Genomic DNA, 13,142 nt, shown 5'->3' on the forward strand with positions numbered 1-13,142 from the left:
ATGAGTGTTTAAACCCCTGGGGTGTATTCTCCATGATCCCACTGTTTACACACAATGCACTGAACCCACTTTTCTGATCTGCTGTTTGTATATGACTCCATGGATACCAAATGGAAGCATTCTTCATCCTCTGAAGACTATGAAAGCGGCTACACCATTTTTTTGTCTTACACTGTTTTGTGCTTCCTTCTCTTTCATATTGAGTAGCTTTTTTAAACTTGGCCCCTATTTTTGGTAAATATGACACTTTTATGCTTCTAGTACACTTTTCAATCAAGTCTGCGTGGTCCATCATTTGGTAATGGTGATAAATAATCTTGGATAGAGTTTTGCACTGTGCTGCTGGTAGTGAAAGGGGAGTTTCCTGTGCCATAATAATAGCAATTAGGCAACTGCTGGGGTGCTATATTGTTCCAGTTATTGCCCCTGTTCATTGTTAAATATTTTACTGTTAGGCATATAGCCAACTCAAATTGATCTATGACATCTGTACCAAGCTACTTGCACCATCTGGTTAGCATACAGTAATATATGCCAAACTCCTTTTCTCAGCAACTTTGTTTTTTTTAAGCTTTTTAAAGCTTCACCTAACACACGGTCTTAATCATGACATCAACTGGCATGTTGCCCTCATCTGTTTCTCTTAATGCATTTTGTGGCATTGCTAACAGTGCAGTGCCACAAATAATTTTAGAAGAACTTTGTAATAACATAATACCAATGAGACAGCTTGTCCCAACCAGTCTTTAGCATCTTTCTCTTACTACTTAATGTGTAGTTTGGTATCTTACCACATATTTAGCATCAAAATGTTTTCAATTTTTTCTTGAAAGAAATCTTAGTTTTAAGCTTAATATAAAGATTTATGACAAAGTGAGCAGGGTTTAAAACACTCCGTTAGTGCTCTCTTCTCACTGTTAGTAACTTGAACTTTTAAGACAAAAATGGTGACTGATATTTCAAGAAGGTGCACATTTGTTTTTGGTAGACCTTTATCACAGCATCCTAGTTGTTTAAATGCTGACTGTTGTGGTGACCAATCATATGTGGTCTCCCCTTGTCTACACACTCTTTCATAACACATTTTCTGGTCGAGATGGACTAATACAGTACACAAGTTTATTTGTTGAATCTTCGGGTGGTGGTCCTTAGAAACTAAAGAAAATTTTCTGATTTGGCAGTATAGAGGCTGATTGGACCAGGTCCATGTCAGCTGTTCGTCTGCATACATTTTTTTCTTTTTGAAATCCAGGCTAGAGTGTGGCAATGACTATTTTAGGTAGTGTTTTTTCTCTCTCCTTCTCTCTGTCTCACTCTCTCTCTCTCTCTCTTTGTGTGTTAGATTGCTTTTTTTAATTCTGCTTTTCATGATTAATGATTCTGTTGAAATAGAGTATAGTGGTAAAGTAACATTTAACACATTGACTGGATGTCATCCAGTTTTTGTCCCTTACCGCTGATTTATCAGATACACTTGACACCTTCTGGCCTTTTTGAGAGCTTGAGAAATCGCTGCTGCAGTATGAAACAGAAGTCCACTTTTGTCTGCTTTCCCAAGTCATTTGGAAATAATATGAGAAATGTACGCTTGCCTTTGTATTGGATTTGTGTGGTAATGTAATAATACTTGGGTACAATTTTAATTTCATCACGAGTTATCTAATGTAGCCAGTTACATTACAGTTAAAGACTTATTAATGTGTAGAAGTTCAGTTGTCAAATAAGGAATGCACCCGTTAAGATAATTCTCAGAAAGCAGAGTATATGTACAGACTTACAAATATTGTAACAATAAGAAAAAACGTAATGTAGCATATACCACCTGTATGCAAATTGGCCTGAGCAGCCAAATATCAGTTTAAAAAAAATGCGTAAAAAATGTACATTTGTAGATTAGGGATTCTTTAACAGATTCCAGACATGGTAAAATGAAATCCAGAATGTTGAAACTGACCCAGTCCAACTTTCTTGCTGATTTTTTTTAAAAAACAAACAACGCAGCCACCTCTGTGTTTGTTACTGAAAGCTTCAGGACAATCCTTCCATTAGTACAAGCAAGGGTATAGCACTTTGGTGAGGCAGGACTTTGTGAATTTTGGTATGCAGAGTATTTTTTCATAATCTCTGGCTTTCAGAGATGAAATGTTTAAGCAAACTGTAAGGTAATGACTGTTTTGTGTCACTGGTAAATTATGAAATATTTTTTAGAGATGTACCCATTGATGTTTAATTAAGTGTTTGTCTCTTTTGCCATTGCGTGTATTTATTGAATGCCTACGGCCTAAGTGACTTCCTCAGAAACAAGTATTTACAAGCATACATTTTTTTTCCATTTCTCAAGATTGAACATTTCTTTCCATTGTTGATTGAGTATAACTGGAGAGCTCACCTACTATTAAACCTGCTCTCTTCCCCCCTCCCTGCCCACCTGATTTTCACAGGAACGCAGTGGCTCCACAGTTCCATCAATTCTGAATCGAATGCAAACCAAACAGACCCCACCAACCTATAATAAGACCAACAAATTTACCTCTGGATTTCAGAATATTGTAGATGCTTATGGCATTGGTACCTACAGAGAGATCAACCCAGGTAAATCCTCTCCCTTTCATTACTGGCCTAATTGTCCATATTCATATTTGCTTTCAGGCCCTCTGTATCTCCTCTTTAATACAGTTAAGTCTGATGTGGCATGTATTATTGTATATTGTTCAGCAGTTTAGTACTTGGTGGCAAACAGTTTCTTTAAATTTCTTCCCAACTGTGGAAAGGTTAATGTTGTCATTTTGCAAATGAAAAAATTCTCAGAAGGAAATTGATAATATGGCATTTTCAGATTTAAATAAACCACGTAACTGGTGACTGCACTATGTTTTCTAAGAACACAGCACAACTTATCAATGCTGGAAGAGCTTCCATGTTAGATAATATAAAGAATATTTTAAGTCTTGGACCTCTTTGGGGATCAGAAGATCACAGATAACAAGAATGTGTGTCACCATTTTGCGGCAGAGTTATTTAAATTTAAGAAGTGGTAACTTTTATAACCCCAAAGGATAATAAATAAAGCTCTTGATCTGCCTTTTTTAATAAACAAATGTTTTAGACATTATTCTCTTGAGAATGTTGAGTATTTTTGGGATTTTTTTTTTTATTCAAACATACTCACTGATTTCCTTTTTTTTTATTTGCCTAGCACCATACACCATTATCACCTTTCCTTTTCTATTTGCTGTCATGTTTGGGGACTTTGGTCATGGAATTTTGATGACCTGTTTTGCTGTCTATCTGGTTGTGAGGGAGAGTCGCATTCTGTCTCAAAAAAGTGAGAACGAGGTAAGAGAACTACTGATGTGTTGAACAGTCCTGATGTGAACTATTTTTATTTGGAAATATAGGAGTCGTGTCCTCATTACCAAATGACCAAAATGATGCAATTGAAGCCACAACATTTTTGAGTAAATTAAACAGTTGATGCATTATGTCAAGCAAAAAAAGTAATTTTACTGTTTTCTGATCATGGGCAAACTTTGCAATTTATATTTATTGATTTCTTTGTTTTGCTCTTGGAGATTGCTGTTAGCCATAATTTATACTATACTAGTACTATACTGTACTATAAAATACAGATTTTAAATTATTTATCAAGATACATGCTGTATGTAGTTGGTTAGCATAATCTACACTTCATAAAATGAACCATTTTCTTTTTTTTTCTCCCACAGATATTCAATATGATTTTTAGTGGTCGCTACATTATTCTGCTGATGGGGGCATTCTCTATCTATACGGGGCTTATCTACAATGATTGTTTTTCTAAATCTCTTAACATGTTTGGCTCTGGATGGAGTGTAAGACCTATGTTTAACAAAGGAAACTGGTCATACTGGACGTAAGTAGAGAAGCAGTTAAAAGTGCTAAGTTAATTTCAAAGACAACTTTTATTTTATGCCAGACTTTTCCAGCTGATTCAAAAAAGAATAAATAAAAATGAGCTACATTTAGGTGACACATACAAAATGCTTACACAATTTAGTAAAACATGTCTAATTTTGTGTTTTAAATTCTTTGGATAGGAATAGAAAATGTTAAATAGGAAAATATAATTACTTAATGAGCCTACCGAGCTGCCTAATTGATTAGCAATAGAAGAACTTGTCATCTCTCTCTCTCATATATATATATATATATATATATATATATATATATATATATATATATATATATATATATATATAACATCCAACATCTGTCTGTATGTCTGTCTGCTTTTCACGAGAGAACTACATAACGGATTTAGATTGGGGTTTTTTTCTATAATTTCCTTGAACATTCTGGTTGATTTTGAGACTTTTCTCATTGCACTAATTATCATAGTTTGCTTGCGGTACCGATTTATTTGTGCGAATCCAAGAGACATGCAGCGGGCTGAGGGGAGGGGAGGGGAGGGGGTGGTGCCCTCCTCACTCACGTGCCAGCCTCGGGACGTTCCTTACCTCCACTTAACTAGCGAACAAGAGAACTGTTTAACAGATTTAGATTGGGTTTTATTCTGTAATTTGCTTGAAGATTCTTGCTGATTTTGCGACTTCTCTCATTGCGTTAAGAATGATAGTTCGCTTGCAGGTGCGATATATTCGTGCTAATCCGAGACAGAGGCTGCAGGCCAAGGGGAGGGGGAAGAGTGACGTCAGGAGTAGACAGCCAGGCGGGGCCCTCCTCACAGTCCTGTTTCACTAATACGTGAGCAGAGCCACAGGGGAAGGCTAGTTATACGCTAAGTAAAACTGCAAGGCTGTTTATAGATTATTTCCACTCTAGATATCAAATACTTTTTCTGAACCTGGCAGATTTTTTTTATCTGTGGTTTTGTTAGGTTTTTGTAAGGTACCTTGGATAAAATCAAGGACATTAAAAATAATCTTAATGCAGTTTCCTAGAAGATGCATCTTTACAGAATCGATATTCCTTTAGGATAGAAAAACATTAACATCATGTAGATTGAGCTTTTGTCTAGTTTAATTTTATCTATAGGTAAGTGGGGTTTTCGATAATGTGGGTGTAGGTTGTTGTGCAACATTGCCTTTGTTGTTCTAATGATAAAAATAATGCCTTATGTAAGTTTAAATATGCTTGTTAAGTGATTTTTGCATTGTGTTTTCTAAAAATAAAGCCAGAACGAGGGAGCCTGGGGCAGGTCTGCACATACAGTGCACAAAATATATTATTACTCAAAATACAATGCATCTAAGGGTCTTGATGGGTCTTTTTAAACTGTGTGAATCAGACCGTGATACATTTTACTGAAAACAACAAGAGCAAATACAAGTAGGTTTAAGATTACACCAAAGCCAGGAATCAGAACAGAATAACAAATTAATAATGTAAAATTTCAAAAGCTATGACTTCCATAATATTAGCCTTTTTATGCTTCATTGATGCGGTAATTTGCAAAGAAACGTTTTTGATTTTTTGTTCTGGTGACATTTTTAGTTCTCGATTACAATCAGCTGTTAACATTAAGCCTTTTTAAGAGTATAAAGACAATAAAAAATGATAGTATACTATTCCAATAGTTGTATAATTTTTAAGATTATTTAATTTGCATAGTTAATAAGATATTTATATGTGATTAATAGCTGGTTTATAATGGATACATAAACAAAAGTGTGCTTTTATTTTTTGACTGTCACTGAGGTGTATTGCCTTATTTAGAAGGTGAACTACTATTAATGCTTAGAATGTAACACTTTTGCAAATGTGGTCAGCATTTTCATTGAATATTATTTTATAATTAAAATCTTTTCTCTCTCCCAGGGATGATGTGCTTAGGGATAATAGACTGCTGCAACTGAACCCTGCACTCCCAGGAGTCTTTAATGGGCCATACCCAATAGGAATAGATCCAGTAAGTTAAGATTTGTGTTGTGTTGTGTTTATTTTTTTTGCTTCTTTTCAATGACTTGGTCTAAAAATAATTTTAGTCAAGTACTTTCTACCTGTTTTTATAATTGCTCCTGTTTTATTTCTGTTACAGATATGGAACATTGCCACCAACAAATTGACGTTCCTGAACTCCTTCAAGATGAAAATGTCAATTATCATTGGCATCATTCACATGCTGTTTGGTGTTGCACTCAGTCTCCTCAATCATCTGTAAGAAACTGGAATGATTAAAAAAGCATATTTCTAATTTTATTCTACAATGACTGTGTTGCTTGTAACTTTTTAAATTTGTGGTAACCTTTTCATTTCTTTAAAACCAGTTTGGCATGGATACTTAATATTTCTTCTTGCATTTGGTATTACTGGTATCCTTCATCAATGACATTTTGTTCTTATGGGAACGTCTGTGTTTGTAGTAGCTAAAGTTAGTCTCTTTTCTGCTTTGTGTCTGATGAATTAACTAAGCAGAGTTGGGTTCATTTTACCATAATTTATTGTACATATAAATAGAATGACAAAAGATTAGCAGAAGGGGTTGGTGACAGTTGGGAACTGAGAGCTTTCAGCATGGAACTGAGCAGTCATAAACAGCTTTTCCAGCACATAATGACTGTTTGTTACTTAGTTGTCTGCCACTGTCAGCATTTTCTGCAAATAATAATTAGATCTGTGGTATTTCAAATCTTCTTTGATTAGCTCCTGGTGTGTCACAAACTTGGTTGCAAAAACAACAAATATCAGGAAGGCTTTCATCTATAGTGCAGTTGTGTGCAGTGTGGTGCAGTGGTTAATGCTTTGGACTTTAGACCCTGAGGCTTTGGGTTCAAATCCTGCCACTTGACACTGTGTGACCCTGAGCAAGTCACTTCACCCGCCTGTGCTTTGTTTGGAAAAAAGAAAAATTTAACCAGTTGTATCTCAAATGTTGTAAGTTGCTCTGGATAAAGACGTTGGCCAAATAAATAAATAAATGATAAAGAAAAGTAAATTGCATTCCATTAAATTACAGTTCACTATCAACTACTTGATTGTGTGTTAACATGTTTGTGTCTTTCAGCTATTTCAAGAAGTCCCTGAATATTTATCTTGGCTTCATTCCAGAAATCATCTTTATGTCCTCTTTGTTTGGGTATCTTGTAATTCTTATTTTCTATAAATGGGGTGCCTACAATGCAGCAACATCAAGAGATGCTCCCAGTCTCCTCATTCATTTTATCAACATGTTCCTGTTCAATTACAAAGACAAAAGCAATAAATCGCTTTATTCGGGACAGGTAGGCACAAACCAAGTATCACTCGGTATTAGGTCACTACTAGTTTTTGTTATTAGTTTTGAAATATGATTGGAATCCAAAAGAACAAAAATTTCTGATTAAAAAGATAATTTTAATTGCTTCTGATTAAGGACACTTCATACTAGTTGAAATGATTATTTCCCAAAATGTGATTTGTTTAGAAAGAAGACACAATCAATTGTAAGGCATGTAATGAAGTTTTGGCTGTTTTTAAATTTACTCTCTTAGTTGCATTGATTAAATTAATATATACACAATACGACCTGATTTATTTTGACTTAGGGACACTGAACAACACTTCTTAATGCTTCTTTAGAGTATAGTATAATTGTGCTACTTGACTAGCCTTTGTTTCCAAAATGTCTGATGGATATGAGACACAAAATATAGTCGTAATATGTTGTATTGACCTTGTGTTTATCTGTGTTAACAATGAAGATCATGCTTAGTTGAAATCTTTACTCAGTCATAGGGTGAACAATAGAGATATTTGTTTATCTTCTGTTGAATTCTCGCTGAACTATAATGAGAAGAGTGAACTTTGCTTGCCCAACCCATTTTAAGGGGATTCCACTCACTAGTGTCACCGTTTTTCAGATACTATATGTGTTGTCAGTGCCTTCTAGGAACCATTTTTCCACGGAAGACTTAACAGGGTGCAAGAAACTCCCATATTATGCACATATACACTGAGAAGTATCATATACAAAGTAACACACAATATACAGCATGATTCAGACATTGAAAATTTTACATTTGTTTGTTGTTTGATGTTTGTTTTCATCAACATAAGGAGAAATTGGGGCAAATTAATTTTTTGTTTTTTCTTTACTTTAAGGTTGGTCTGCAAAGCTTCCTTGTTGTCATTGCAGTGATCTGCGTCCCTTGGATGTTAGTCATTAAGCCTCTTGTTCTTAGGCAGCAGTACTTGAGGAGAAAGCATTTGGTAAGGCATTTTTCTCTAACACTGTTGGAAGCTGCTTCCATACCTTTTGCTTTCCATACCTTATAATCAAATTATAACTCTGTTTTAATTTGTTTTGTTTTTTTTTAATAGGGAACTCACAACTTTGGTGGAATCCGGGTTGGAAATGGGCCCACTGAAGAAGATGCTGAGATCATTCAACATGATCAGCTCTCCATGCACTCTGAAGATGAGAATGAAGTGAGTGAATAATGCCATGCCATCCAGAGCCACTGCTGCTATTCCTTTCACTGTGCCTCGTAATCTGCTTTCGGCTGCAAGGCTTGTAGGATCGCTGCATGTGCTATTGCATGCATGATTTGTTTGCACTGTGTTTTGTTTTTAATGTCAAGAAAAATACTTCAAGCCTCTGTAATATAAAATCAATCCACTCATTACAATTTTACTGGAGAGAATTTTTTTTTTGTTTTTAATAGTAGGCCAAGTGGATTTTGGTAGTTTCAACATTTCTATGTAGTCATGTCTTTGAACACACATTCTATCCATTCACTTGAAACCTGCTTATCCGATTCTGTCCCGTGGATGCAAAGCAGAAATCAATCCTGTATAGGACACCACTTCATTACAGGGTACATTTATGCACACGCCCATAAACACTCATATGGGTTCAATTTAAAATTGCCAGTTGGCCTAACCAGCACATCTTTGATAAGAAAGAGTTTGTCCAGTGTGCTTGGAGAAAAGCCCCTTATAAAAATAGGGAGAACATGCAAACTTCACACAGATGATCTAAGCATGGATTTAGGCTCAGGACACCTGAGCTATGGGGCAGCAGTTGCTATCAGTGTGTCGTCATGCTACTCAACATACATTCAACTACAAAGAATTTAAGCGGCAGTGTGCAGTCATTTTAGTTTTTAGCACTGTTACTTCTCAGTCTTCAGATCTGGAATTGTACCATTTCAACATTGGTCATTCTACTTTTTTACATTACAATATTTTAGCTATTTAATTTCCATAATGATTATGATTTTCTGTCATTGAGTAAAGTAAATAATAGAATGCAAACTCAGTTTAACTATGCACTGATTTACTGTTCTGTTTTATTGAAAACCATGTGGGTTAGGAGCAGGAAACACGGAGCAGATGAACCTCAAATGAAGCCCTTGATTTAATGAAAAACTGGTCTTTTGCTTGTATGTCTGTTGTCAAAACGGCATTAAGATGCAACCATATGTGTTTTGCGGCTTTAGAGGGCATCTGAAATCACCTGGTTGCACCTTGCAAACAGCACATTGTTGTTGATTCATCAGTGCACCCCTGTTTTCAGGATCTGCCATGTGTCACGTCACACCCCGTCTTTGTATGTTTACACTTCTTTCATTTGTGTTTTTCAACTTCACAGTCACTTGTATTCAATAACAGGTGTCTAGATTGTTTTCAAAAAGATTAATGCATGGATGAACTAAAGCTGGTAAGTGGGATGTAGCACTTACTGTATATTGTTCTGTGGAGTAGCGGCTCTGAAATGGGGGTCCTGAGAGACAGTCCAGAGACTTTGAAGGCCTCTCTTCTTGGCTTATTGAAAATACACATTCATTCATTGTGAATTTCCCATCGGGATTAATAAAGTATCTATCTATCTATCTATCTATCTATCTATCTATCTATCTATCTATCTATCTATCTATCTATCTATCTATCTATCTATCTATCTATCTATCTATCTATCTATCTATCTATCTATCTATCTATCTATCTATCTATCTATCTATCTATCTATCTATCTATTCATTCATTTATTTATTTATAATACATTTCACAGCATTTATTTAGCATAGAGTTTTTACAAACCAATGTCTGCTATACTTCCAAGCATTTAAGTAAACTATTCAGTTTTATATTTTACAAATACTCATACATATGAAACTTTCTAAAATATTTTTTTTTAAGTACATTGTATTAAAATGCATAATGTCTTTGTATTAGGAAAAATTCTGAAACACTTCATACACAATTAGAAAGTAGCAAGACAGAATAGAATGCCAAATTATTAAAGGAACTCATAATATTTTGGGTTAAATGGAAAGAAATTATGTTTGCTCCTTAATTTTATATAACTAACTATAGGAAAAGCTACATTGTGTGGCTTGTTAATAAATGAATATTATTTTGTATGGAAAGTTAAACTGGGAGACTAACCCGTATATAGGTTTACTAGATGAAACCTGTCAGTCCTTTGTTTAACTACCTGAGCCGTCCTTTTTGTATTTGAACAATTTTAATTGTGTGGGACTTGGGCGTCAAACTGTTGTTTTGAAATAGTTAACAGGATATATATTCTAATTTAATCATTGAGTGAAGTTCCTTAAAAGGGTTTTTCAAAGTAGCTTTCTTTCAGAACCCTTGGCTGCTATCTTTTGAGTATATCTAGATTATTTTTAATGACTATTTCTGTTGCAGTTTCTTTTAAGTTAAAAGGGTTAATTACAGAAAAAAAGATTGATCTGTGGACCCATTATATCCTTTGAGCTTTGAAAAGCATGCAGCATAGAGGGGCTAAAGCAAGAACCATGAACAGCAGTGGAATGGCACTAGTGGTTGATTGTTTGGTCTCTTTACATAGAGGAATGTTGTCAATAGAGGGACCTTTTCAGGTTTCTTTAGAGAAGTTGTAGCTGTTTCAAATAAGAACAACTGTCAATTTCAGTTTAATACTGGGTAAGGAGAAGGTGATGGTTTAACACTTAAACCAAAGAATAAAGCAACACTCTGCAACTCATACACGAAATCACTAATTACCTTCTCGTATACAAAGTATTGTAATGTCCAAAGATTTGATGTCGAGATTTTGATGAATCTCAACGTTTTAGACCTCCCTGACTTTCTCGTATACAAAGAATAGGGAAAGTATTGGAATCCTCCAAAAGTGCCATTTCGAGATTTTGATGAATCTCAACGTTTTAGACCGTCCCTGAGTTCGAAAATAGCATTTTTGGAATTGTGTGTGTGTGTGTAAACATGATAACTTGAGTACGCTTTCACTTAGGTCAACCAAATTTTGCATGTAAGTATTAGGTACAAAACGTAGATTTCTTTCAATTTTTGGGCTACTTCCATTAACCGGAAGTGTTACTTTACCTTTTATTCATGCAGCTGCAGAGTCCGATTTATTCAACTTTACTTTTATTATAATTGTTCAATATATTATCAACTAGCCGTCCCCCACAGCTCCACCTGCGTAGTAGTGAAACAGGACAGTGAGGAGGGCCCTGCCCGGCTCCCCACTCCTGACTTCACGCTTCCCACTCCCCTCAGCCTGCAGTCTCTGTCTCAGATTAGCATAAACATATCGCTCCTGCAAGCAAACTATGATTCTTAGTGCGATAAGAAAAGTCGCAAAATAAACCGTAATATTCAAGCAAATCATAGAAAAAAAACCCTATCAAAATCCGTTGAACTAGTTTTCTCGTGAAAAACGGACAGACAGACAGACAATGGACTTTATATATATATATATATATATATATATATATATATATATATATATATATATATATATATATATATATATATATATATATATAGAGAGAGAGAGAGAGATTTCATTTAATTTGATTTGTTGTTGATGGTTCTTTAATGTACATAATATAAAATATAATCATTGTGTTGTGGTTTACTCCTCAAATATCCATCCCCATATCTGAGTATACGAGAAAGTCTAGGGAAGACCACTCCCGATTTTTATATTTGCGTATTCTTTTCTTAAATTGTACTTGCAATAGGATGATGTGATACTTAGGTAATGTTCGTTGCAAAATGGAACTGACAGTATATAAAAAAAAATGTAACATGAAACAGTAAATAAAAATGTGCACTGAGCAATGCTAAAGAGTGATATTCAACATTCTCAATGTTTAAGCGCGTTTTTTTTTTTTTTTGGCATAACATTGCTGTTGCTGGTCCGAATTACTTTACTGTAAATCTTATTCTAAAGCAGCCAGCATCCTCCACTGATGGTAGTCAGGCAGCAACTCTGTAAAAGTCAACAAAGGGTTCCTTCCTTTCTGGTGTCATGGATGATCAAGTTTAGGGCTGTTAGAGCAAATGTCAGAATTTAAAAATGATTTGAATGTATTTTATAAAAGTCGTATTGGTAAGTATTTGACATATGAATGTAAAACAAAAGGTTGCTTGTTTTACCTCGCACTTGCTGTGCTTTTGGATCAACAGTTGTACTAAAGGTACATTTTTTTTAAATACTTGTCCATCATCCTAAAAGTATCATTCTGCTCCTAAACCCACTCCTGTGCACTCTTAAACCTGAGATCCCTGACTCCCTGCTATTCATGCTAGAACTGAAGAAGAGGCCTGAGCTGCCTCGAGTTAGCCAGTTAAAGGTGTCATTTTGCTTGCCTTGTCATTGCATCCATAATGGCAAACATGGTACATCACCCTACTACTTCATCCACCTCAGCAAGTAAAAGCTGAGTTCCCTTTTCATTACTGACAGTGGAAAATAAATAACACAATTCTGATTTTTCATATATTATTGTAACAAAGTTTAAAGAGAAATTGTTTTTAAGGAGCTTTCTCAGTGTGAGCAATGCTTATTTAACTACATCAGCAGTTTCACTTTTAGTCTGCACATTAGTTGGTTGCTGAGTTGTGACATCATAAGACATATAAAAAAAATAATAAATTCACCCGTATTGAATTTGAAAATTGAAAATGAGCCTCATTGAATGTCTTCTATATATTGTGTGTGCCTGTGGTCAGAAGTGAATACAGTTAGTTAGTTCTTTGTCTTGTCTTTGCACAATGTCTTGTCTTGTTTGTGTTTTAATTTTAAATTTAAATTGTAATTCTATTTTTAATTTATTATTTGCACGTCATGTTGTTACACTGTGGACCCTGAGCTTCGCAATTTCTTCTATCTGTATACCTGTGTATGGTTGAGATGACAATAAAGTTCA

General features: G+C 34.9%; 1 protein-coding gene across 4 annotated transcripts in view; it reads left to right on the forward strand.

The window, feature by feature from the left end:
* atp6v0a1a (ATPase H+ transporting V0 subunit a1a) overlaps positions 1-13,142 on the forward strand; it is a 67,041-nt gene that overhangs the window by 42,313 nt on the left and 11,586 nt on the right. For all 4 annotated transcript variants that reach the window (XM_051918832.1, XM_051918833.1, XM_028819858.2 and 1 more), the window contains exons 11-18: positions 2,442-2,592; positions 3,197-3,336; positions 3,726-3,892; positions 5,818-5,908; positions 6,038-6,156; positions 7,004-7,220; positions 8,080-8,187; positions 8,299-8,406. In XM_051918832.1, coding sequence (XP_051774792.1) covers positions 2,442-2,592; positions 3,197-3,336; positions 3,726-3,892; positions 5,818-5,908; positions 6,038-6,156; positions 7,004-7,220; positions 8,080-8,187; positions 8,299-8,406 — 1,101 coding nt within the window. The remainder of the gene's footprint in view (positions 1-2,441; positions 2,593-3,196; positions 3,337-3,725; positions 3,893-5,817; positions 5,909-6,037; positions 6,157-7,003; positions 7,221-8,079; positions 8,188-8,298; positions 8,407-13,142) is intronic.

The sequence above is a fragment of the Erpetoichthys calabaricus genome, chromosome 14, assembly GCF_900747795.2.
Source record: "Erpetoichthys calabaricus chromosome 14, fErpCal1.3, whole genome shotgun sequence".
NCBI lineage: Eukaryota > Metazoa > Chordata > Cladistia > Polypteriformes > Polypteridae > Erpetoichthys > Erpetoichthys calabaricus.